We start from the raw sequence: 27,048 nt of genomic DNA, 5'->3' as shown, positions 1-27,048 counted from the left end.
CTGCTTGTTGGTATAGTACATCACAACCTAATTGTATGTTTGAATAGCACAATTTGGTTGAACAGCCAATCTCTGAAAGTCTTTAGAGAATTCCAGATTGCCCTGAGCTCCAGAAGATTGATGTGGAGATCTGTGTCCTGGGCGGACCATGCACCTTGGGTGTGAAGTTCGTCCAAGTGAGCTCCCCAGCCCAGGTGGAATGCATCCATCGTTAGCACCTTCTGGGGTTGAGGAATTTGGAATGGAAGTCCCACAATCAAACTGGATCAAATTGTCCACCAAAGTAGAGACTGAACTAACTCGGTAACATAACAGCATAGTAGATGACAGTAGATAAAATATGGTCCCATCCAGTCTACCCAACAAGATAAACTCATTACATAAGGTATGATGTGATACATCATATGTATACCCGGTCTTGATTTATCCTTGCAATTTTTATGGCATAGACCGTAGAAGTCTGCCCGGCACTGGCCTTGTTCTATAATTTCTGAAGTTGCTGTCAAAGCCCTGAAAAGCTCCATTCAAGCCCATCCAAATCTATTCAGCCTCGATCAAAGCACAGACCATAGAAGTCTGCCCAGCACTGGCTTTCCTACCTAATCCACTAAGCTTCTGATAATAATAATAGCACTCTTAAAACAATTTCAGCATAAAATATAAAAACACAATGCAAAAGAGCAATTATAGGTTAAAAGCAGATAGTCAGGATGAAGACAGAGATGTAGTAACTTAGAGGCCAGAACCTCTGCAAGTGAAAAGAAATGGAGGTTTTTGTTTTTTTATAGGATAGATGGAGGTAAAGTCAGCAGATTATCTAGGAGATTAAGAGTCTCCTTTGCTGCTTTAAAGAGAATGGACTGCAGCACAAGCATTTTCACCTAGAGATTTTTTCTAGCAGTGTAGCGTGAAGCTCCGTCCACCTGTGACATCATCAACGTCCTCCACATGCTCTCACAGAGGATCATCAGGGTGATTAGTCTGATGTGCGCTTCCGAAGGGTCACACACCTTAGTGGGCAACTTTGGGGCCATTCAAGGTAGAGCCTTCAGAGGCCAAAACTTCCTTCCACAGGTCAGGATAATACAACATAACAGCAGAAGCTGTGAAGGCTCCTTGTGAACGACGCAATTAGCTCAACCGAACCTGGAGAATAAACCGCCCTCGACAGCCATCCTAGTTCCTGCCTATTACCTAAATGTGAGGTCACTTGGAAACAAAACAACTACAATCAAAGACTGGATAGAACACCACACACCAGGCCTGGTATTTATCACAGAACCCTGGCTGCATTCTGATAGCAACCCACTCTTAAATGAAATCTGTCCTCCAGGATACAAATTCTTATCTGTCCTGAGAAAACTGAAGGAGGAGGTCTAGGCCTTATGTACACTGGTATGTGTAAAATCACTCTCACTTCACTCATCAGACCTAGAAATAATGGCATGTAAAATAGAGGACACCACACTATTAAACCAACTGACATGCATACTATTCTATTGCTCACCAGGGAAATGGCGAACAGCTAGTACAGACTTCTTTGATTTCTTTGCCAAGAATGTAGACTTGGCAACCTGCACCCTATACCTAAATATAACAAACGGCCCTAAGGTCAAGGACATATCTACCTTCCTTGACTCCCTAGATCTCCATAACCCACCAGGCCAGGAGACTCATGAAATGGGTAACCAAGTAGATCTAGTTGCATATACCAAAAGGACCTGGATGGACTGTACAGGTCTTTCTCTGCCGTCATCTATGTTGCTATGTAAAAGTGCAACATCCAGCCCGTACATAGAAATGCAACATCCAGCCCATACATGCTCAGAAAGACTTGTATGGCATCCTGCTTATCAACAGAGAATTCAAGATTTTCAAGGCTAATCCCAATAAATTTATAATTCAATATATTCTACTTGTGTAAAACTAAAGCTTTATTAGCTGAAGACCTCTTTTCAGACCTGGATTGGGTTTCCCATGTAAAAAATAAATTCAAATATTGCCACCTTTCCACAAGAAAAAGTTAAAAATTCATTATTATTCATTTTCATTTATGAAGGACTCAAGTTTGTAAAATAAGGATTTTAACTTCAGAAAACTGGTATTCTACCCTGTTTTCCAACCTTGGTCTTTAAGATCATCAACCAGGTCTTGTTTTCAGGTTACCCATACAATCAACAGTAAGGAAATATCAAACATATAAAAGGCAAGTGACCGTACTCACTTGCAAATGCGCAGTAGAGACTTCCCTCTCTGTCCCGCCCCCGCGTCAAGACGTGATGACGGGGCGAGGGGGGCGGGACAGAGAGGGAAACTGCGCGGAAGGGGAGGGAGGGAACCGCTGACGTCGCTACCGCTCCCCCCCCCCAAGGTAGCCGCTACCGCCCCCCCCCCCCCGGAGTCGCCACCACCCCCCCTTCACCCGGCCCGGGCCCTCTCTTCGTTATTCAACTTACAGCAGCGCCGAAACAGCAGCAAGCAGCTCAGCTTCAGCTCCCGTCGGCCTTCCTTCCCTGCCTGTGCCCCGCCCTCGCCGACGTGACGTCACACGAGGGCGAGGCACAGGCAGTGAAGGAAGGCCAACGGGAGCTGCAGCTTGCTGCTGTTTTGGCGCTGCTGTAAGTTGAATAACGAAGAGAGGGCCCGGGCCGGGTGAAGGGGGGGAGGGGGCGGTAGCGGCTACCTTGGGGGGGGGGGGGGAGGGGACATGGGAGGTCTCAGAAGGAGGGGGGCCTTGGAGCTGGGAGGGCTGGACTGAAGGGGGCCTTCCAGCTGGCTGGGAAGAAGGCACGGGGGGGGGGCAAGGGGCCTTGGAACTGGGAGGGAGGGAATGGGGCCCCTTACAGTTGTGAGGGACAGCAGGGGGCCTTGGAACTGGGAGGGAGGGAAGGGGGCCTTGGGAGCTGGGGGGGAGGGCCTGGGGCCTTGGAACTGGGAGGGAGGGCGGGCAGGGGGCCTTGCAGCTGGGAAGGGGGGAGGACTGGAGCCTTGGAGCTGGGATGGAGGGACAGAGGGGGTCTTGCAGCTGGCAGGGAAGGAGGATGGCAGGGGGCCTTGCAGCTACAATGGGAGGGGGGCCTTGGGAAAAAAAACATTCCAATACGCGCCCGTTTTAACGGGCTTAACGGCTAGTACCTACATAAACTAAAAAAAACAAACAAAAAAAACAGGCTATTTGGATTTGGCTTTAGTTTACACCTTTTTCAGTAGTAGCTCATAATGAGTTACATTCAGGTACACTAGGTATTTCCCTGTCCCCTTAGGGCTTACACTCTGTTTGTACCTGAGACAATGAAAGGTTAAGTGATTTGCCCAAGATCACAAGGAGCAACAGCAGGATTTGAACAATGCTTCCTCAGTTGTCAGCTCATTGCACTAACCACTACGCTGAGGATAATTTTACAAAGAGGCGCCTTGTATAAGCCATTTTCAAGTTCTAAATTTTAGGCTAATGTTATAAAGACACACACACCTACACTGCAGTCACAGACATTTAGACCTGCCCTGTGAATGTCTGTATTTATAATTGTTAAGTATGGACATATATTAGAACACTTAATAATCCATGAATGTATATGTGAACTCTACCCATGAACCACTCAAACTCCATCCCTGTACACACCTACTAGCAAAGTAAGCGACATCAGGTCAATGTGCGTACTTTTATGTCAGCCATATAAGAGCCCACATATATGTGAAAATGTCTTTATAAAATTACTCTAATTATGTCTATCAGCAATTTTTAAACACACAGCACACCATAATAATCAATGTTGTTCACCTTTAACAGATGTTTTCCACAGCCAGCAGGACTGATCCGACACAAGTGGGTTACGTCATTGGAATCTATCGGGATGGAACGGCTCTCTCAGAACTTAAATGTGCAGCCCTTCCTGCTTGCAGCAGCCTCCACAGTTCAAGAAGTAATGCAACTCTTTGGGAAGTGGGCTACTGCATGCATGTATAATAGTTTGTGGATGCGCACACACTACTGGGAAAGAGTGTGCACTATATGCAACTAGTGCACATTGTTAATGACATTCTTTTGAAACAAAAACAACGAAATGAACATTTTCTGGCTGCCCACACCTAACAGAGATTGAGTGCTGCTCAATTTCCATGATGTGAGATTGCGATGAAGAAGGCAGGCCTTGTTCTGTGATCAACAATGCAAGTATCAGAAGCCTGCACAAAGGGAGAATTGTGTGTCTTCTGAAAAGAGGTATTTTTCTGTCCCTGGAGGTCTGACAGTCTGATTGTACCTCAGGTAAAGGAGGGTTAAGTGATATTCCCAAGATCGCAAGGAGCTGCAGTGGGATTTGGAACCATGCTTCCCCTGGTTCTTAGCCTGCTGGTTTAACCAATAGGCAACTCCTGCATTCTAAAGGTTGCTGCAGGTGAGAAGGGCTTCACATGACTGGAATTTTACACTATGTTCTGAGCTTTGGGAGAGCTATTCTGTCCTGGTGGCATGCAATAATGTCACCCACTTGTGTGCTTCACTCATTCCTACTTGTCAATGAAAAATATAATCAGCATGAGCAAGCATATCTTGGCTTTGATAAGTTCACATTTCCACCCTCTTGATTACCCACATTCCTTTAACATTTATATAATAAATTTAACTCCCTAATCTCTTATTTGATCTGTATATGTCTTGAATAGCTTGTAAACTGTATTGACTAGAGACTGTCTTTTATATGTTTGTGTGAGCACTGGACAGTAGAGAGTTGGCACAGGAGGCCTGGCCTCTTACTTTGGGCTCAGCCTCTCCTCCCCCCCCCCCCCCCCCCAATGCAGGGATGCCCAAGTCCCATCAGCTGAAGTGGTCCACTGCCCGAGCCCTGTCTATGCTGCCTCAGAAGTGACAATTTTTTCAGATTAAAGTTAATAAGATCAGACAATTCTCTCAGAAGTTAAAACATATATTATACTTTCATCTCTGAATGATCAAACAAATAGTATTCCTGGGGACAGAATCTGGGGAAGTTTTGTAAATGTTTCTCTGGAATTGATTAAAAGGACTCTGATTAAACTTTCCAAGAAATCATGTCCTTTAGGTGTAGTATGCCCCTATTTGTTGAAGGAAGTTCCCATGAATATTTTGTATTGGCTTACTGAATTTGTAAATATAAAACTTTTCAATTAGTTTATTACCCGGAAAGGTACAGCGAAGGGCGACGAAAATGATAGTGGGGATGGGACGACTTTCCTATGAAGAGAGGCTGAGAAGGCTAGGGCTTTTCAGCTTGGAGAAGAGACGGCTGAGGGGAGATATGATAGAAGTGTATAAAATAATGAGTGGAATGGATCGGGTGGATGTGAAGCGACTGTTCACGCTATCCAAAAATACTAGGACTAGAGGGCATGAGTTGAAGCTACAGTGTGGTAAATTTAAAACACATCGGAGAAAATTTTTCTTCACCCAACGTGTAATTAGACTCTGGAATTCGTTGCCGGAGAACGTGGTACGGGCGGTTAGCTTGATGGAGTTTAAAAAGGGGTTAGATAGATTCCTAAAGGACAAGTCCATAGACCGCTATTAAATGGACTTGGAAAAATTCCGCATTTTTAGGTATAACTTGTCTGGAATGTTTTTACGTTTGGGGAGCGTGCCAGGTGCCCTTGACCTGGATTGGCCACTGTCGGTGACAGGATGCTGGGCTAGATGGACCTTTGGTCTTTCCCAGTATGGCACTACTTATGTACTTATGTACTTATGTAAAGATTATCAGATATTATACTAACTCCTCTTCTGAACTCTATAGTTGCTGATTTGACTTTAGAATTATCGCCCAGTTGCGAGTATACCTTGGATGGCTAAGTTATTGGAATTTTCAGTTAACGAACAATTTCAAAGTTTTACAGAATCACATAATGTCTTACATAAGACTCGGCATTGTTTCAGACTTAGCCACAGCACAGAAACATTACTCCTTGTTCTTACTACAGGGATATATAATTTTTGAGCAGGGGACAACAGGCTGTACACTACTTCAATTTGATGTATCTGCAGCGTTCAATCATTCTATACTCCTGTTGAAATTGAATGAACTGGGAGTGGTTTGAATAGTTTCTAAATAATAGGTCATACAGTGTAAGAGGAAGGAATGGCAAGTCATCAAGTTGGAACCCTGGTTGTGGAGTATCACAAGGATCTCCACTCTCTCCGTCTTTGTTTCATGTTTATCTTAGTTCTCTTGATTCTTTTCTCTCAAATGCAGGCATCACAGTTTTATCTGATGCAGATGTTATTTTTCTTTTATGTTCTGTTTTAGAAAGGTTTGCTGAACTTTAATATCTATAAAATACTATATTCTCACTTACAGATAAATGGACTACAGACTATTTTCTGAAATTGAATAAACAAGAAACAAACATCTTATGGTTTGAAGATATCAACAGTATTCCAATCAGGACATTGGTGTTAAAATCAGGAGAAAAAAGTTTTAGGAGTTATATTGGATTCCAAACTGACATTTCATAAGCAGATTAGTGCTTTGAGTAAAAAGTTCTTTTTTAAACTTAAAATGAGGGCAATTAGATCCTAATTACAACACAGTAATTTCAGGACTTGAGTACAGGCGATCCTCCTTCAACTGGACTACTGTAATTCTTTATACTGCAATATTTCATCTAAACTGCAGAACCGGTTACAGCTGCTGAATACAGCAGCAAAACTGATTTTTGGAAGGGGTTGATTTGAAAAGTGGCACAAATGAGTTTATCTTGTTGGGCAGACTGGATGGACCGTGCAGGTCTTTTTCTGCCGTCATCTACTATGTTACTATGTTACTATGATAGTATTTTACCACTTATGAAAGATTTTCTTTGGCTGTCAGTTCAACAGCGTATTAGATTTAAAATATAGTCTGCCTGATTTTTAAATCAATTATGGTCTGAATTCAGAGACTTGGAGAATTACTGGGCAAAACCTTTGTTTTTATCAAACCCTACGATTAGGTTATCCTATTTTTAAAAATATATGCTTAAAGTCTATATATAAAGATTCCTTTCTGTTTCAAGAGGCAAGACTTTGGAACATGTTACCTTTGAAAATGAAACGTTTGACATCATATTTGCTTTTTTGAAAAGCTCTGAAAGTTTATTTGAAAAGTAGCGGGGAAGTTGAGACACTGACTGTATAACTGATTAATTGTATATCCCTTAATTGTAGAGAACTTCTTAGTCTGTGAACCGCTCTGAATCCTTACTGGAATAACGAGCGGAACACAAAACACAAATAGAACAGAACGCCAATGGTGTGCTTCCTGCTGCAAATTCTAGCACTCCCCATGCATGGTCAGGTCATAGCATGAACTGGCACTGCATACATCTAACAGTGCTATAAAATCGATAGCAGTAAAATACCTATGGACATTTACAAAAAAAAAAAAAAAAAATCATACCCTTAGCTCAGCCAGCTCTCAATATACCATCCTTCCTGAGAACATAACAGGGTGGTTTACAAATTCAAATAAAATTAGGGGAAGAAAAGAATGCCATTAATTAAAGAAAACAGAGAGATGGCATTGCCATCCCATTTCATGGCCTCCAGCTTAGTCTAGTTGCTGCCATAATTCTACTGAAATAAATACGTTTTCAAGAGAGCTCTAAATTTAGACAGTAAAGGTTCAGTGCACAGGAATAAAGGTAAAGCGGTGCTGCATAGAAAAAAAAAAGCATGATGGGTTGAATCCAAGTGAGTTAGACAAACCGAAGGCAATGTAAGTGGCCATCATGAAGGGGATGGAGTCGTTATGGGGAGTGGGCAAGATCGCAGTAGAAAGATTAAGAGTTGCACTCCAACTCTTGATTAACCTACTGAACCTTCTAGAACCTCAAAATCTTAGCAAAGTTTGGAGAGAAGCTGGTAACACAGAACTCTGATAAGCACCCACTTTTCAAATGCACCCACATATCTCAACATTATATGAAAAAGTATAGCACTCACAGAAGGGCTATGCCCATGGAGTAATGAACCAGTGTCATGAAGAACAGACCAATTTCATTTTGCTTTATTCCACCTCCTTCCCTTACCCACCCACCATTGGATCTGTAGCTCCTACTTTATCACAAAGAAAGAGTAAAGGTAAAAACAACTTTTTTCCTTATTATTTAAATTCCACCTTAATGTTCATGCAGCTGTTATTACACTATACAACTGTTTACTAGCAGTACTAAATTTCACTTTACTAAAGGTCTTCTGAAGGCCACTTTTTAAAAGAACACCAACACAATTTTCCACAGAAAAGAAGTGAAATTTTAAACAATCATGTGTTGCTCTCTGTGCTCTATCTGCTGTTTGGTCTGTTTATATTTCACTGTCAGTACTAACCCTATAAATAAAGGCAGATGCAGTGATTTATATGAAAAGGTTGAGGATTAAGATATGGGATACATTTATGCTCCAATATTCATTTTCTTTTAAAAACAAAAGAAATGCATTAGGAAAAGTACCACACAAGGCAAAAATCTGAATGCAATCTCAGAAAAGTGCAGTCTAAAAAGATAAGGAGCCACAGAACAATTTAATAAAATCCTTCTGTTAACAACCTTGTGCATTATGATTTTCCGTTGAGCAGGTTCTGCCATATCAATCATCTTCTGGACGACATAGTTGGCATATTGGTCCTTCATCATGGTATATAAGGCACTGTGAGGACCATCGTTCTGACAGCACACTTCATCAATCAGTAAAGCTCGCTCAGCACGGGAGGCATGAGACACACACTTCTCTACCACATTGCTGGAAATAACCAAGTCAGAATTAGCAAAACATTTCACACAGCTACTCTTAATCTCTTACAGTAATTAAGCTAATTAGCTCTTCTTGAAGTGAAGTGCCTCTCTCCTCTACAGTTTAACAAGATCAAAGACCATGTCAGTTTCTTGCATAATGCCCATTTAATACTTGACACCATTTTGCTGTGCCACTTCAAAACAATGCTCAAAAAGACAATTAGTATGTGATCAAATGTTAAACATTGTAAAAACTATATCAGTTTTGTCCCTCACAGGCAGATGATCAAAAGCCCCGCGCTGCTCTAAAATAGCGCTGGAACAGCGCGGGGCGCTATTAGACCTATAATCAGAGATAATGAATGCAAATTTAAGCAGCGCAATTATCTCTGATCATGGGGTAGAAGTGCAGGAGAACTGTGCCTGAGCATGCGCTCAGCACAATCCTCCCGCACTTGTTTGACAGGTCTGGGCTGGAGACCAATGAAAAGAGGTCACCCATCTTTAAATCGGAAGATGGATGTCCTCAACTGCCCTGTTGCAGGGCCAGTCAAATTTCAAGGGGGTGTCAGAGGTATAGCGATGGGGCAGTGTAGGACGTCCAAAATTTGGACGGTTCCGTGACGGGGCAGTTGAGGATGTCCAAATTTTGGACGTTTCTGCAATGGGCAGTTAAGGACGTCCAAAATTGGATGTTTCTATGAGCAGGTTTGCTGTAGGGGGGAATGGGGGCCTGCCAGCATGCAAATGCATGTTGGACAGGGCTCACCATTCCTCCCCAATGATCTGCAAACCTTAACGCCAGCTCGGAGCTGGCGTAGGGTTTGTTGCGGCCAGCGACCCAATCTTTGGCGCGCTGGTTGCTATCATTGGGGATGAATGCGTTAAGCGCTGATTAGCATGCATTTGCAAGCTACTTGCGCTAAGAGCCCTGTTTAGCATGCATTTGCATGCTACTTGCGCTAAGAGCCCTCGAGCGCGTTATTTCACGCGCTTGAGGGCTCTGATCATGTGGCGGTAGCAAACGCTGGTGCTAGTATGGCGCTAACAGCCTCTAGTGCTGGCGTTTGCTTTTGATCTGCCTGTCAGTAAGGTTTAACTTTACTCTTTTAATGATTACATTTAACAAGCACTATGACATAGTTATCAGTAAACTACCTTAATTAGGCTAATGAAGTTTTAAAGACACAAGCTTTCTGGACAGAAGTGAGGATCTTAGTTGTCTCAAAGCATGGATCTTTAAATATTCATTAGCCTAATAAAAAATCTATTTTACTTATGTTAGTAGTTGGCCTTTAATTTTATTCTTGATTAGAACTCCTTTGGTGCATAGTGATGTTAGATGCAAGTTTGGTCTTTCTTCATCATTGAACCTTTCTAATCACAAATAAATTCTTACTTCTTCAAACTGTGTGTGAAATGCTCACAGAGGTATGCTCCTTATGAACCCAATACAATTATATTTAATTTAAATGATTCCTTGGGGGGGGGGGGGGGGGGGGGGGGGGGAAGACACTATTAAGGCACCTATACAGCTGTGAAGGAAAAAGCCTTAGAAACCTCTGTGGGTTTCTAACCCCGATCCTATCTTAATCATCAACATAAAAAACCTTCTCAAACCTTAGGGAGCAATTATTTCCCAACAATTATTTTTTACTACTTTTAGTTAATCTCACACAACAAAAAAAAAAAACACCTTTTTTTCTAAGTAGGGCTCACAAAGATCACACTTCCATGAACACTTCACACATAGTGTTTGTGACTGGAAATACACCAGTTACTCCTGTCCTCTACTATCTTATACTAATATATCACTGAACCTGGAGAGATCTTAGGAAAGAAATCTGCTAGTAGGGTAAACTTTGGAATTTATTTCCCTTGAAGCCTGCTCCATTCTTCAAATGTTACTGACAATTCAGTTCACATTTTCAAATATATAGCTCAACATGCATTGACAGGAAAGAGGCAGCCATTCAGCTGGCCTCCAGAAATTTCTCTCAGGTCAGTAATACGATTCTCATAGTAGTAATTTAAAATATGTACAAAAAATACACATATGAAACTATGAGTCATCTAAGATATAACACACAGCAAATTCACACAGCTGCTCTTAAACACAATATCATTTTCTGATACCTGGCAAATTTGTGCTGACTCAGAATTAAAACCTTCCCTCTTATTTCTGTGACTATTTTACTTTTATCTTCAGGGCGGCCATGCTCCAGCACATGTTGGATCACATAATTTCCATACTGATCCTGAAAAAAATGAATTAAGTTTCTTAGTTATGCATTTTGTTCTTTTCCAGATATCCCAATATCTCAGTCTAGTTGGTCAGTCAGTAAGACAGTATGGAAGCATGTGAGAAAAAGTACATAACGCACCAGATCATTAGGCAAATGACTAAGGACCATTTGCTTGTCTGATCCACATGTATCTGCTACCAGAGCAGCATCATTGTGAAGCACCATAAATAGTAATGATGTGCAATATTTGTTTGTTGATCAATGCTGAAACTCTCATACTCTGAACCTAGGACATGTCCTCTCTGTTTCACTATTTATGCTAATATACTATCACTGTATGTGTCTAACACTATAATTAGCAATTCTGCTTTTACGTAAAATTATAAAACATAAATTTGGTGTTATTTTTCTCTCTAGTGCTTTATATAGTAGCAAAATCAAAAACACATTTTTTTGGCTTATTCTTCCCCTTGCCCTTTCCCATCATTCACACTTTCCATCAGCTGTTCCTTGACTCTTTCATTCCCTTTTCCAACCTCTATACTGCCCATCCCCCAAACACTTGCCACTTATGTTCTCTTAACCCCAACATCGATGTTTGCTATTGCAAACAGCTATATAGAGCAGAACCATTGGGAGGAGTACAGGGCCCACTGGCTAATAAGAACCTGTGTAGCTGAGGTGAACTTATTGCAGAAACAGTACTAAAAACAGGGCGAAGAGTCCAAGGCACTGGGGGGCATGGGTAATGTATGGAGACGGAGTACTGAGAGACAGTGGTATTTATTCAATACTACTTGGGTTTATTTTTTGTTTGGTTGATTTTTTAAGGGTGTTATATGTTTATTAATTATCAATCCAAAATAGGATGGCCTAATATAGACAGCTAATTGCAGACTATGGGCCCTAAGATTTTTTTAAACACTTTTTTGAGATTGTCATTCAAGTTTTTTCAATATCTCACCTTCTCTTATTGACAATACATCTTATTCAAACGTCACATATTACTGTGCCTTTCCAAAGGACAACCAGATGTAAAAAAGGAGAACACTTGTTAAAAATTTTTGTTATTTCAATTTCATGTGTTCACTTCACACTGAAATTTGAGAAAATAAGTTGATCATTTGCTAATAAAATGTAATGGACAGATCCTGCAATGAGACTGTACTGCCAGAAATATTTCCTCATACAAGGGGGAAAAAGAATTCATCTCAACAACAAAACACAGATGACAGATAAAATCTGCAACAGCCAACTGTTTTGGATAATTCACAGAAGCATAACCCCTGAAACTCTAATGCAAATATCTGGATATCTGCACTAGGAGGCCCTATATCTATGACTATCAGCACACTATTTAGACAGTGATGCTGAAAATCCTTCCAAACAGCTTTGGTACTATCCATGGTAACCCATCAAAATAGCCCACAAGAAAACAGCCCCTGATAAAATGGTCCTTAACAAAGAGCCCTGACAAAAAAGCCTAATAACTGGTCTCCTTGCTTTCCATTTTTAAATTTTTATATTGTGTTATTTTACTTTCTTTGCTAAATTCTCCTTTCTTAGCTTTCTAATCCCACCCAAATTTCAACTTGCAGGCGATGGAGCAAAAACTGCTGAGGAAGCCTCAGGGACGGAAATCATGCCCCATCCTGTCCAATGTTCTGGGATTGGGATTCTCTTGTTTTCATTTTGAACACCTTCAAATGGCCGGGCTAGTTGCAGAAATGGGGGTGTGGACTCCTTCAAACAGACCAGACATCCCCACGTGGCCACCTCAGTATGTCTGTTGTGCCGACACAATGTCACAGACCTCTGGGGTCCTTGCAGTAGCACCCACCTTCGTGCCTGTGTCCTGGCTCTATCCCAGACCAAGCCACATAGCCTCCATAATGGTCGCAAAAAACAGATTGTCCAGTTCAGCTCTTGCGTCCATACAAATCGCTTCAGAGGCACCAGCACATAAGATGTGCATCACATCAAAAGCTGTGATGTTGTACTCTCTCCTCTGGCACCAACAGCCTCCAGTGCCAGACTGTGCCAGCACTGATGTTCAGCATAGTCTCCAGTGACTGACTACATCAACACTGAGGACCTGCTCCATCTCCTGTGCTGCCCTTGAATTTGATGCCAGCCAACATAGCATGGTCACTTTCCTTCATGTGACTAACATTTGTAGCATATATACAAGAAGGGCCATGGGCCCACCCGGCCCAATTAAATTACCTCTGCTCCATTGAACAGTGCCTTGCTTCAGTTACTTATGGAGTCAAAAGCAGCAGAGGCCTCTCAGAATTATGGTGCTGACAAGGGCTATTTATTTTATTTATGCATTCTTGTATCCCACTGTTATCCAAAAACAAGATCTGGTTCAAAGTGGCTTACAAATTATATTCTGGTTAACAGTTACAGTATTGCTTTATATTTTACAGTTTGGTTGAGACTTATAGTGATGGTTTAACATTACAGTTTACATTTTGGTTGGGACTTATAATGAACATAAGAGTAGCCATACTGGGTCAGACCAATTGTCCATCTAGTCCAGTATCCTGTTTTCCAAACAGCAGCTAAGCCAGGTCACAAGTACCTAGCAGAAACCCAAATCATGGCAAAACTCCATACTACAAATCCCAGGGCAAGCAATTGCTTCCTATGTCTGTCTCAATAGCAGACTATGGACCTTTCCTCCAGGAATTTGTCCAAACCTTTTTTAATCCCGGATATGCAAATTGCTGTTACCACCTCCTCTAGCAAAGAGTTCCAGAGCTTAACTATTCGTTCAGTGAAAAAATATTTCCTCCTGTTTTAAAAGTATTTCCACGTAACTTCCTCGAGTGTCCCCTAGTCTTGGTACTTTTGCAACGAGTAAAAAAAATCAATTTATTTCTACTTGTTCTACACCACTCAGGATTTTGTAGACAATCATATCTCCCCTCATCCGTCTCTTTTCCAAGCTGAAAAGCCATTCCATCCCCTTTATCATTTTAGTCGTTCTTCTTTGAACCTTTTCTAATTCCATATGCATCTTTTTTTGAGATATGGTGACCAGAACGGAACGCAATACTCAAGGTGTAGACACACCATGGAGTGATACAAAGGCATTATAGTATTTTCGGTCTTATTCACCATCCTTTTCCTAATAATTCCTAGCATCCTGTTTGCTTTTTTGGATGTCGTCGCACACTGAGCAGAAGATTTCAGAATATTATCTACGACAACACCGAGACCTTTTTCTTGAGCGCTGACCCCCAAGGTGGACCCTAGCATCAGATAACTGTGATTCGGATTATTCTTTCCAATGTGTATCACCTTGCATTTGTCCACATTAAATTTCATCTGCTATTTGGATGCCCAGTTTTCCAATTTCTTAAGGTCTTCCTGTAATATTTCATAGTCCGCACGTGTTTTAACAACCTTGAACAGTTTTGTATCATCTGCAAATTTGATCACCTCACTCGTCATTCTGATTTCCATATCATTTATAAATATGTTAATCAATGCTGATCCCAGTACAGATCCCTGTGGCACTCTACTGTTCACTCTCCTCCATTGAGAGAAATGACCATTTAACCCTACCCTCTGTTTTCTGTCCAGTAACCAATTCCTAATCCACACGAGAACCTTGCCTTCTATCCCATGATTTTTCTTAGGAGTCTCTCATGAGGAACTTTATCAAAAGCTTTCTGAAAATCTAGATACACTACATCAACCGGCTCACCTTTATCCACATGTTTATTCACGCCTTCAAAGAAATAAAATAAATTGGTGAGGCAAGATTTCCCTCGGTTTATGATTAGTAATCGGAATGGACATTGATAGCTAAATCATTTGCTGTAGAATTTTATTTTAAACAGGTATATTTTCAGTTCTTTTTCTAAACTGAAGATCATTTGTGATGATTCTTGTGATCTTTGGTTATTGAATTCCACCATTTGGAGACCAGTTATTTAAATACAGCCATGTAGATAAGATTTATAAGTTATGTTTCTGCAATTGGGTAGGTGAAGAAGTAGGTTGCTTCTGGTTTCTGGGCTTGGGTTTCTTGGGGATAGTTCTACCAAGTCTAGCATGTATTCTGGAGACAAACCAAATAATATTTTGTAGATGATGGTGCTCGCTTTGAAGATCAGTCTTGCCTTGATTGTTAGCCAGTGTAGTGTTTCGAGTGGTGGGGTAGCTCTTTCGTATTTCGACTTCTTGAAAATTAGCCTTGCTGCCATGTTTTGGATGGTTTGCAGCAATTTCATTGTGCTTTCCTTGCAACCAACTTATGCTGCATTGCATTAATGTAGTTTATTGTTTGTTTACTATACTGTCACTTATTGCTTATTATTATTATTAGCATTTGTATAGCGCTACCAGACGCACACAGCACTGAACACCTGACACAAAGAGACAGTCCCTGCTCAAAAGAGCTTACAATCTAAATAATACAGACAGACAAGACAAATACGGGTGATGAAAAGTAATGGGTAATGAAGTAATAGGTGATGAAGAGTAAAGGGTGAGAAGGAAGGAAGGGACAAGGGGAGGGCAATTGAGTAGTAGCTAGGAGCCAAAAGCAGCATTGAAAAGGTGGGTTTTCAGCATAGATTTGAAAACAGGTTGAGATGGAGCTAGACGTATAGGTTCAGGAAGCCTATTCTAGGCATAAGGTGCGGCAAGAGAAAAGGAACAAAGCCTGGAGTTAGCAGTGGAGGAGAAGGGGGACGACAAGAGAGATTTGTCCAGTGAGCGGAGTTCACAGGGAGGAATGTAGAGAGAAATAAGAGTGGAGAGGTAATGGGGGGCTGCAGAGTGGATGCTAGCTTAACAAGCTAGAACGGTTTACAAATCTAAGATTGCACAATAACACACAAAGTAGTTTAAACTAGGAAATCCATTATATGATAGGACAGAACAGACAAGTATCGTTGATTGTACTATTATCTGGAATGACTGTCTAGCCTCTGATCTTTCTCAGTGTCCATAGAGTTCTGAAACATTTTATTGTTACTGCTATTTGACTATCAAGTGTTAGGTGTTTGTCAAGAATGATTCCCAGTATGCTTAACTGTGTTTCAATTTGACATATTTGGTGGTTGATTGTGACGTTTTGGTGGGCTGTGGGGTTGTGCGGGCTTGACAGTACCAGGAATTTGGTTTTGTTCTATTTAATTTGAGTTTGAAAGTTTCTGCTCAGTTTTCCATAAGGTCCAGACCTGTTTTAATTTTGTCCATTATTTCTGTGATATTGTTGTTGAAAGGTATATAAATAGTGACATCATCTATTTCCAGTTTTTTCCCTAGTGGAGCCATCATTACATTGAACAGTGTTGGCATGATTGGTGAGCCCATACTCAGAGATCTAGGAGGTTGATAGCCGGTTGGACATCTTTACAATGTAGGATCTGGTCTGTAGGAAGCTGCTGAATCATGCAGCCATTGTACCACTGACTCCCATGTAATTGAGCAGGGTCATCAGTGTTGTGTGATCTACTAGATGGAACGCACTTGAAATGTTGAATTACATTAATAGAATATTCTGAACTTGGCTGATTAAGTTTCATTATCAGAGTGGTCAGGACCATTTTCAGTGCTGTGTTGTGGTCTGAAACCTGATTGGGATTTATGCAGGATTGAGAATTGTAAGTATTCCATTAGTTGTTGTGTTACCAATTCCTCCATTGTTTTGGTCAATAGTGGTATTAAGGCCACTGGTCTGTAATTTGTGAGATCGCTGATCTTGTTGGTTGCGTTCTTGGGGATTGGAGTGAGAATGATTTCGCCTTAATCTTTTGGGAATTGTCCTTCTGCTAACATGAATATGAACATGTATGTGATATGCTTGGTGATGCATTCGATGAACCATTCTAGTGGGTTTTTCATTATGTAGTTGGGGCATTTGTCTAGCAGACATTTCATATGTGCGTATTTTGTCAGTAGTGCCTTTACTGTGCTTATTTTGGGTGGTTTGAATGCGGATCAGATTCTGTAAGCCATGGTATAGGTGTTGTTGGTTTCGCAGTCTTATAGGAAGTCAGTGATGGATGTTTGCAGTATTGCGAAGTTAGATCTTGTCTTTGCTATTTTTTTTTGTTTGAAATATTGAGCTAACTCGTCTGCAGTAGGTGGTGTTTCAGTTGATGACAGTACGTCCTGTGTTTTCAGTAGCTTGTTCATGAGTTCAAATATTTTTTTCATATTAGTCTGTTCTGAATTTGTGTATGTGTTGTAGCATTCCGCGTTGGCTTTCTTTATATTGTGTTTGTATGTTCTTACAGCTTTTCTCCATATGTCTTTTTATTTCTGTTTTGTTTTTGGCCCATGTTCTTTCTAGTTTCTTGCATATTTTTCATATGCAGTAGCTCATAGTTGAACCAGAGAGTCTTGGGTGTTTTTTATTTTTTAAAAGTGGTGCTATTTTGTCCAGTGTTTTCTCGCATGCTTCATCCCACTTCCTCATGAAATGGATGCCATTTGGTTCCCCCCCCCCCCCCCCCAAAGACTTCATGCCAACAAAGGTGAAAATGCACCACATGCCCTAGATTACAAGGGAGCCTTGGCCTTCTATTTGGAGCAGACTAAGTCCACACAACTTTGTGTTTCTTTTAGAGTAGGGGCTGGCATCAACAAACACACACTGTAACTGGCTTGCGGCCTGAATTTCCTTTGCTTATCCCAGACAAGTTTGTGACTCTTGAGGATCATATCACAGCGCATATCATGTTAGCGCTATGGTGGCGTCAGTAGCCCCCTTGAGATCAGCCTCCATACAGGATATTTGCAGTGCTGCAACATGGATGTCTGCTCATACATTCACAAACCACTACTATTTAGAAAAGGACTTCCAATGCAAGTCCTCCAAAATCTTTATAGGGATTAGAACCTCTATACTGCCTAGGTCCATTTTCTTTTTTGTTCCAGGCTGCCACCTTAATTTTTGTTCTTCTCAAAAGGCTAGTTTCTACAAAGAACATGCTGGTGTCCATGCAGTGCCTTGTTATTTTGCTTTTTCAGTTGAAGGCAACCTGCAGCTATGGAGTCCCATTTCATGAGGACTTGAAATCCTCTTTGTCCTTGAAGAAAAGGTGTTCTTCGTGGACAACAGAATACAAGTCCTCGCTAATCTGTTCCCCCCAGGAACTATATTCTGGGGACAGTAAGAAGCAATATGGATCATTTTTGGAAGAGAAAACAGAACCTCCACCCACACAGGTGTTGTCTACAGACCAATACCAATAAAGCTTTTGTTACCCGCTATATTCCCTAATTAAGGGTTCAGTGCAGCTTACAAAGTGGGTACATTAACATCATAAAATTACATCATCCACAATATCAACGCTAAAATGGTATAAGTATCACTCATAAACAAATGATAATAAAAATGACTAAAATTCAAAAATTACTACCAGAATAAAGATTTAAATGTTCCCACACAAAAATGTTTTAAACTTTTTTATGGAAGTTCCAGTAGTGCACTTCCACTGTTATAATGCATGCAAGGAATTCCAAAATGATATTGTGGCCAAAGAAAATAAAAAATTAAACTGCCTGATGTAACAGACCCCTTTAAAAGAAGGGGGTCAGAGCAACATCAAGTTCCTTTAATGAAAAGAAAGCAACGGTAAAGAAATGGAAACAAGTTCAATCAGCACTGCAGGCACAATTTCATATATGATTTGGAAAGTCAAACATATTTATTTATTAAGATTTATTTACTGCCTTTTAGAAGGAATTCACTCAAGGCGGTGTACAGTAAGAATACATCAAACATAAGCAATAGCAATTATAGCAGTAAAAATATTCAAAAAGCAATAAAAAAGTATGGCATAGTATACTACTTACAATAACACAATACGTAATAGAACATTTAAATTGATAGTGATGGGTAAAGCAAAGATGGAACCTATAGATAGGTAAGAGAATCTATAGATAGATAAGAGAGTAAGAAGAGTAGGAAAATAAGGTGACTAAAGAAAGTTGCACATGAGGTCAGAGATGGTTTAATATTATCTCAGCTAGGGTAGGAGTGGAAAAACAAGTCCTGCTGCAGTTATCACTCGTGTGTATGAGTGAGACTAACAAGTTAGTTACTTCTTCCATTAAAGGCCTGGTTGAACAGCCAAGCTTTCACCTGCTTCCTGAAGTAGACATAGTCTTGTGTTAAGCGGAGCCTTTCAGGCACTGCATTCCAGAGTGTGGGAGCAACTCTGGAGAAGGCTCGCTTGCGAGTATCACATCGTGTAATGTCCTTTGGAGAGGGTATGGTTAGTGTTAGTCCTTGAAAGGACCTTAGTGTCCTTGGAGGTGTGTAGAGGATCATCCTATTCTTCAGGTACTCAGGACCATTTCCTTTGAGGGCCTTGAAGATCAGACATAGAGTTTTAAATTTAGCCCTGTATTGTACCGGTAGCCAATTAAGTTTTTGCAAAAATGGTGTGATGTGGTCATGTTGCTTGCAACCTTCTGTGAGTCTTGCTGCTGCATGCTGAATCAACTGAAGCTGGTGCAGGCCATTGTACAGTGCATTGTAGTAACCAGTCTTGATGCTATCATGGCATGCACAACTGGGATAAGATGTAAGGAGAGAGGCAGCGTAGCTGTCACAAATGGTAGAAGCAGCTCTTCAAGGTTGCTTGGATTTGGGGAATCTGAGTAAGTGTTGAATCTAACTGTATTCCAAGGTTCCTGACTTGCGATTTGAAGGGGAGTTCGTACTTCCCAAAAAGGATTTTGATGTCAGGTATATATCCACTTGTGTTAGGGACTCAGAGAAGCTCGGTTTTACTTGGGTTCAGGTAAAGTTTGTTGTGTCTAGCCCATTCTTGAATTGATGTTAGACAGGTAATCAGTTTATTCAAGGCTGTGGGCAAGTCAGGTTCAATGAATATGAGTAGCTGCACATCATTGGCACAGATGCAGAACCGAGTGTCCATTGAACGAATCAGCTCAGTTAGTGGCTTGAGGTTATAAGCTCCTTTGAGCAGGGACCGTCCTTCTTTGTTTATTTTGTACAGCGCTGCGTAACCCTAGTAGCGCTCTAGAAATGTTAAGTAGTAGTAGTAGATATTGAACAGAATAGGTGACAGTATCGATCCTTGTGGTACCCCACAGGTGAGTGTCCATGATGGTGATGAGTTGCTGCCAAACATTATGGATGGTTGCCTGTCTGATAGGATCTGAACCAGGCAAATACTGTTCCATTGATACCTGTTTCTGTCAGTTGTGTTAGCATGATATCATGATCCACAGTGTCAAAAGCTACTGAGAAATCTAGCAATACTAACACCAAGGCAAATCCCCTATCTCGGTTTCTGTGAAGATCATCTAGTAGGGATATGAGGACCGTTTCTGTTCCATAATCAGGTCTGAATCCAGACTGACATGGTTCCAGTCAATTTCTCTCTTCTAGCCAATCATTAAGTTGAACATAGACTGTTTGTTCTATGAGTTTACCTAGAAATGGGATGTTGGATACAGGCTGGTAACTTTCAAGTTTGCCTGGTCAAGGTTGTTTTCCTTCAGCAAAGGACGAACAGCTTCTCTTTTTAATGCTGTTGGTAGTTGCCCATTAGAAAGAGAGGTGTTCACAATTTTTGTGGCACCTTCTATGAGGCCTATACTTGCCTGCACTATCTTTGATGGACAGGGGTCAAGGAAGCAGGTAGTTGGTCAAAGGTCTCTTAGGATTTTGTCAAGGCTCTCCTCTGTCATTGGGTTAAAAGTGTCCCATCTGTCTCTGTCAGGAGGGGGCAAGTTTGTGCACCCCTAGTTAACTGGTTGGGGACTGGGTGGGATTCCTTGTAAACCCTGGCGGAGACTTTTAATTTTGTTGGCAAAGTATGCAGCAAAATCATTGCAGTATAGTTGAAACTGGGCGATATGATAGAAATCCACAAGATAATGAGTGGAATAGAGCGGACAGATGTGAAGCGTTTGTTTACACTTCAACAAGAAAACCAAGGGACACAAAATGAAGCTACAATATGGTAGATTTAAAACAAATTGGAGAAAGTTTTTCTTTACTCAGCGTTTAGACAGACTCTGGAACTCGTTGCTGGAAAATGTAGTGACAGCAGCTGGCCTTACAGAATTTAAAGGGGGTTTGGACAGATTCCCGAGGTAAAAGTCCATTGAACATTATTAAGAATTAAGTTTTTTTTTGTTTGTTTTTTTTTTGGGGGGGGGGGGTGTTTGCCGGGTTCTTAAAGCCTGGATTGGCCACTGTCGGAGACAGGATGCTGGGCTTGATGGACCCTTGGTCTTTTCCCAGTATGGCGGTGCTTATGTACTTGTGTTTATGTCTCACTCACACACACAAGGATTAACTTGGTCTGCACATACTGCAGTGGGGCATGTTTATCCACTCCTATACTAGCTGAGGAGTAGCCTAGTGGTTAGTGCAGTGGACTTTGATCCTGGGGAACTGAGTTCGATTCCCACTGCAGCTGTGGTAAAACTGGAGGACATGAATTGAGGTTGCAGGGAGAAGACTTAGGGGTAATGTTAGGAAATACTTTTTCACAGAGATGGTAGTGGATGCCTGGAACGCTCTTCCAGGAGAGGTGGTTGAGTCAAAAACAACAAGGGAATTCAAAAATGTGTGGGATAAACACAAGGGATAACTAAATAGAAGGAGGATGAAAACAAAACACTGCTGTTCAGGTATGCTGGACAAGAGTAGTTGGGATCTAAGGCCAGTGCCAGACGGACTTCAATGGTATGTGTCTTGCAAATGGCAAAAGACAGGTGTAGATCAAGTCTGCATATTGTATATCACTTTATTATCATATGCTACGCGTGAGGATGAAGGATCTCAAGAGGGAGTGGAAAATATCTTAATGTTGAGATAAAAAAGTTAAATATTATTAGCAATACTTTCAATTATAAAAAAAAAACTGTCCCAAGACTACAACATATTTAACTACCAATGATTATGCATAAATGACTATAACCTGCATAGAGTGGCAGGTGCAGCTTCACCTTGGCAACACTGGATGGAATGTGCAGGTCTTTATCTGCGTTAATTTACTGTGTTACTAAGCTGAACAACACATTCAACAGCAGCAGGCAGAAACAGCGTGCATGTGCGATGAAGTGACTCAAAAGCTTCTACAATATACTAAGCTGGCGATGCTGCCTCATGTGGGCTTCATCAATGTCACTCATGCTGTGGGGATTTGTATCTTGCTGTGCATGGAGAATATTTGTTAAACGGTAAGTAACCTGATTTTACTTTTAATGGCTTTGATTGAAGGTGAGGGGAGAATAAGTTGCATAATTTTCCATATGATTGCATATTAAAAATATGTAAAATTTCATTATAGTTTACAAAAATAGTGTGCTCAATTTATTCCATATTCTTTTGGGGTTGGGAGAAAACTTTTAGTGATTAATTTTGGGAAGGGAGGAGGAGGATAGAGAAGAGGAGAAGAACAAGAGATCTGGGGATAGGGAAAGAGGGAAACCTCAGGAGGGAAATAGAGAAGGTAACTAAAGTAGGGCGCAGTAAAATAGCTGACAAAGAAAATAGTGGCACAACTGGAGAGATTAATAAGAGTTTGGAGGCAGAGAAAGGAGGGGGAGAAAAGCGGATCTTGGTATGGAAGCCAACATTTCAAAACAATTAGGGGTGCTAAACTCATAAAAACATAACAGCATAAGTCTTGTCATAGTGGGACAGACCAAAGGTCCATCAAACCTAGTATCTTGTTTCCCCCAGTGGCCAATCCAGGTCACAAGTATTAAGAAATATACCAAAACAGTAAAACAGATTTTATGCTGCTTAACCTAGAAAAAGTAGTGAGTTTTCTCAAGTCCATCTTAATGACTTGTAGACTTTTGTTTTAGGAAATTATCCAAGGTAAAATTATGTATCATACCTGATAATTTTCTTTCCATTAATCATAGCTGATCAATCCATAGACTGGTGGGTTGTGTCCATCTACCAGCAGGTGGAGATAGAGAGCAAAGCTTTTGCCTCCCTATATGTGGTCATGTGCTGCCGGAAACTCCTCAGTATGTCGATATCCAAGTTCCATCCGCAGGACTCAGCACTTAGAGAATTACACCCACAAAGGGACACTCTGCCCAGCTCACCACCGCCGAAACGAGGGAGGGGAATTAACCCAGCTCATCCCCACACAAGTGGGGGAGGGGAATCTGTCCAGCTCATCCCCGAGGAGCGGGGGAGGGACACCACCTCGCCGATGCGGGGGGGGGGATCTGGCTTATCCTGCAACCGCAACCGCGGGAGGAGCTGACTGACCCTAACACCGCCGAAGCCGGAGGGATACAAAGCTGCCCTACAGCCGCACGAAGCGGGAGGGAGCGCCGGCAGAATTTAGGTCTCAATCCAGCCCCGTAAAACGGAGGGGAGAGGAATGCAGCAGCTCACTGTAACACAAACTCGTCTCAACTCTTGAAGAATCCAATTGAAAAAACTTGAACACGAAGTCCTCCTGAACAGGAACTGAAGACTAAACTTGAACCTGAAATGCAACCAGAATATAAACAGTACAGATATCTGGGAGGGGCTATGGATTGATCAGCTATGATTAATGGAAAGAAAATTATCAGGTATGATACATAATTTTACCTTCCATATCATCATGCTGATCAATCCATAGACTGGTGGGATGTACCGAAGCAGTACTCACCCAGGGCGGGACATTGAAATCCCTGACCGCAACACTGAAGCTCCAAACCGGGCCTCCGCCCGAGCAGCCACAGTCAAGCGGTAATGCCTGGAGAAGGTATGGGCCGATGCCCAAGTTGCCGCCTTGCATATCTCTTCCAAGGAGATGGACCCGGCCTCTGTCATCGAGGCCGCCTGAGCTCTAGTGGAGTGAGCCTTCAGCTGGATAGGCGGCACCTTCCCCGCGGCCACATAAGCCGCTGCAATGGCTTCCTTGACCCATCTTGCCACTGTAGGCTTAGCAGCCTGCAGACCCTTACGAGGACCTGCAAACAGGACAAACAGATGATCCGACTTCCGGAAATCATTGGTCACTTCCAAGTATCTGATGATGACTCGTCTCACATCTAGATATTTGAGAGCAGAGTACTCCTCTGGGTAGTCCTCCCTACAAAAGGATGGGAGACAGAGCTGCTGATTCACATGGAAGCGAGAAACAATCTTGGGCAGGAAGGAAGGCACTGTGCGAATAGACACTCCTGCCTCAGTGAACTGCAGAAAAGGCTCTCGACATGATAGGGCTTGGAGCTCGGAAACTCTTCTGGCTGAAGTGATAGCCACCAAAAAGACTGCTTTCAACGTCAGGTCTTTCAGAGATGCCCTCGACAAGGGTTCAAAAGGCGGCTTCTGCAAGGCTCTTAGCACCAGGTTGAGATTCCACGCAGGCACCACTGAGTGCAGAGGAGGGCGCAGGTGATTAACTCCCTTGAGAAAACGTACCACATCTGGCTGCGAAGCCAGGGAAGCACCCTTCAGGCGGCCCCTGAAGCAAGCCAGAGCCGCTACCTGGACTTTAAGGGAACTGAGCGACAGGCCTTTCTCCAGACCTTCTTGCAGGAACGCCAACACTGACGAGACTGGAGCAGTGAAGGGAGAAAGTGAGCCTGCTTCACACCACGCTGCAAAGGTACGCCAAACCCTGGCGTAAGCAGTAGAAGTAGAGCGCTTCCTCGCTCTCAGCATAGTGGCGATGACCTTGTCTGAGAAGCCCTTCTTCCTCAGACGCTGCCGCTCAATAGCCAGGCCGTAAGACCAAAGGGGGAGGGATCCCCCATCACCACGGGACCCTGATGCAACAGGCCCTGCTCCACTGGCAGTCGCAGAGGGTCGTCCACTGAGAGCCTGATCAAGTCCGCATACCAGGAACGTCTGGGCCAGTCTGGACCCACCAGGATTATCCGACCCGGATGCTTTGCCACCCGGTCTAGCACCCTGCCCAACATGGGCCAGGGCGGGAACACATAGAGAAGCTCCTGTGTCGGCCACTGTTGGAGAAGAGCATCTACTGCTGAAAAAGCGCGGCACTTGGCAATTGGCCGATGACGCCATCAGATCTAGGCTCGGCTGGCCCCAGCGCTTCGTGATGTCCAAGAACGCCTGAGCCGATAACTGCCACTCTCCGGGATCCAAGGTATGGCGACTGAGAAAGTCCGCCTTGACATTCATGACTCCGGCAATGTGGGCCGCTGACAGCTGTTCCAGGTTCGCTTCCGCCCACTGGCATAGAATCATGGCCTCCTTGGCTAGAGGGGCGCTCTTGGTACCTCCCTGGCGGTTGACATAGGCCACAGCCGTGGCATTGTCCGACAGGACCTGTACTGGCTTCAACGCCAGTACCGGGAGGAACTCCAAAAGCGCCAACCGAATGGCTCTGAGTTCCAGGAGGTTGATAGACCACTTTGCCTCTGCAGGAGACCAGAGCCCCTGCGCTGTCCTTCCCAAGCAGTGGGCTCCCCAGCCCGTCAAAGAGGCGTCCGTCGTGACGACAATCCACTCCGGGGTCACAAGAGGCATTCCTGCAGACAACTTGTCTGTCTTCAGCCACCAGCTGAGCGCCTTGCGCACTGCTGGGTCCAAGGGAAGGCGCACAGCATAATCCTCCGACACTGGAGTCCAGCGCTGCAGCAGAGAGTGTTGTAGTGGTCTCATATGAGCCCTGGCCCAGGGCACTACTTCCATCGTGGCCGTCATAGAGCCCAACAGCTGCACATAGTCCCAAGCCCGAAGGGGAGAGGCTACTAGGAACTGGTCCACCTGAGCCTGAAGCTTGACAATCCGATTGTCTGGCAGGAACACTCTGCCCACTTGGGTGTCGAATCGAACTCCCAGATACTCCAGGGACTGAGTCGGGCGCAACTGGCTTTTCTCCCAGTTGATGATCCACCCCAGGGAGCTCAAAAGAGCAATCACCCGGTCCACAGCTTTGCCGCACTCTGCATAAGAGGGGGCTCGGATCAACCAGTCGTCCAGATAAGGATGGACTTGTACTCCTTCCTTTCACAGGAAGGCCGCGATGACCACCATTACTTTGGAGAAGGTCCGCGGAGCAGTAGCCAACCCGAACGGGAGGGCTCTGAACTGGAAGTGTCGGCCCAGGACTGCAAAACGCAGAAAGCGTTGATGAGGAGGCCAGATGGGAATATGCAAATACGCTTCCTTGATGTCCAAGGATGCCAGGAACTCCCCTGCCTTCACTGCCGCTATAACAGAGCGGAGAGTCTCCATGCGAAAGTGTCGAACTTTCAAGGCCCGATTGACCCCTTTGAGGTCGAGGATAGGCCGTACAGAACCTCCTTTCTTTGGTACCACAAAGTAAATGGAGTAACGTCCCTTGCCAAGCTGATTTACTGGCACCGGAACGACCGCACCCACGCGGATCAGATTGTCCAAAGTCTGCTGCACTGCCACAGCTTTGACCGGAGACTTGCAGGGAGAGAGTACAAACCCGTCTCTTAAGGGTCGGCAGAACTCTAGCTTGTAGCCATCTCTGATGACTTCCAGCACCCAAGTGTCTGAAGTTACCCTGGTCCACTCGCCCAGAAACGAGGACAGACGTCCTCCAATCTGCAGTGGGCCATGGACCAGGGCCCCGTCATTGGGTACGAGACCCTGGGGGAGGACCGGAGGGCGCACCTCCGGGACGGCGGTCTCTGCGAAAGGAATGCTGCTTGGGGGAGAAGTTCCTTTTGAAGGAAGAGGGGGCAGAGGAGCCCGACTTGCCCGGGCGGTACCGACGGGCTTCCTGAAACCGTCCTCTGGAGTTACCAGGGCGAGCACTGGCCCGAGCCCTGACCTCTGGTAACCTCTTGCCCTTAGACGTGCCGAGATCGGTCACAATTTTGTCCAGCTCGACCCCAAAGAGCAGCTTGCCTTTAAAAGGCAACTTAGCCAGGCAGGACTTAGAGGCGTGGTCAGCAGACCAATGCTTCAGCCAAAGCCACCGCCGCGCAGAGACTGTCTGAGCCATACCTTTAGCCGAGGCTCTCAAGACATCATACAGCAAGTCTGCCAAATAAGCCAAGCCCGATTCCAGGGCCGGCCAATCAGCCCTCAAGGAAGGATCCGAGGGGGAAGCCCGCTGCACAATTGTCAGGCACGCCC

General features: G+C 43.3%; 1 protein-coding gene across 11 annotated transcripts in view; it reads right to left on the bottom strand.

The window, feature by feature from the left end:
• Positions 1–27,048, bottom strand: part of PUM2 (pumilio RNA binding family member 2) — a 334,312-nt gene that overhangs the window by 6,764 nt on the left and 300,500 nt on the right. For all 11 annotated transcript variants that reach the window (XM_030198823.1, XM_030198814.1, XM_030198820.1 and 8 more), the window contains 2 exons: positions 10,879–11,000; positions 8,557–8,749 (listed from right to left, as the gene is read on the bottom strand). In XM_030198823.1, the coding sequence (XP_030054683.1) occupies positions 8,557–8,749; positions 10,879–11,000 (315 nt within the window). The remainder of the gene's footprint in view (positions 1–8,556; positions 8,750–10,878; positions 11,001–27,048) is intronic.

This window comes from Microcaecilia unicolor, chromosome 3, assembly GCF_901765095.1.
Source record: "Microcaecilia unicolor chromosome 3, aMicUni1.1, whole genome shotgun sequence".
Lineage (NCBI taxonomy): Eukaryota > Metazoa > Chordata > Amphibia > Gymnophiona > Siphonopidae > Microcaecilia > Microcaecilia unicolor.
The sequence above is the reverse complement of the archived record's forward strand: the minus strand, read 5'-3'. Positions and strand labels throughout refer to the sequence as shown.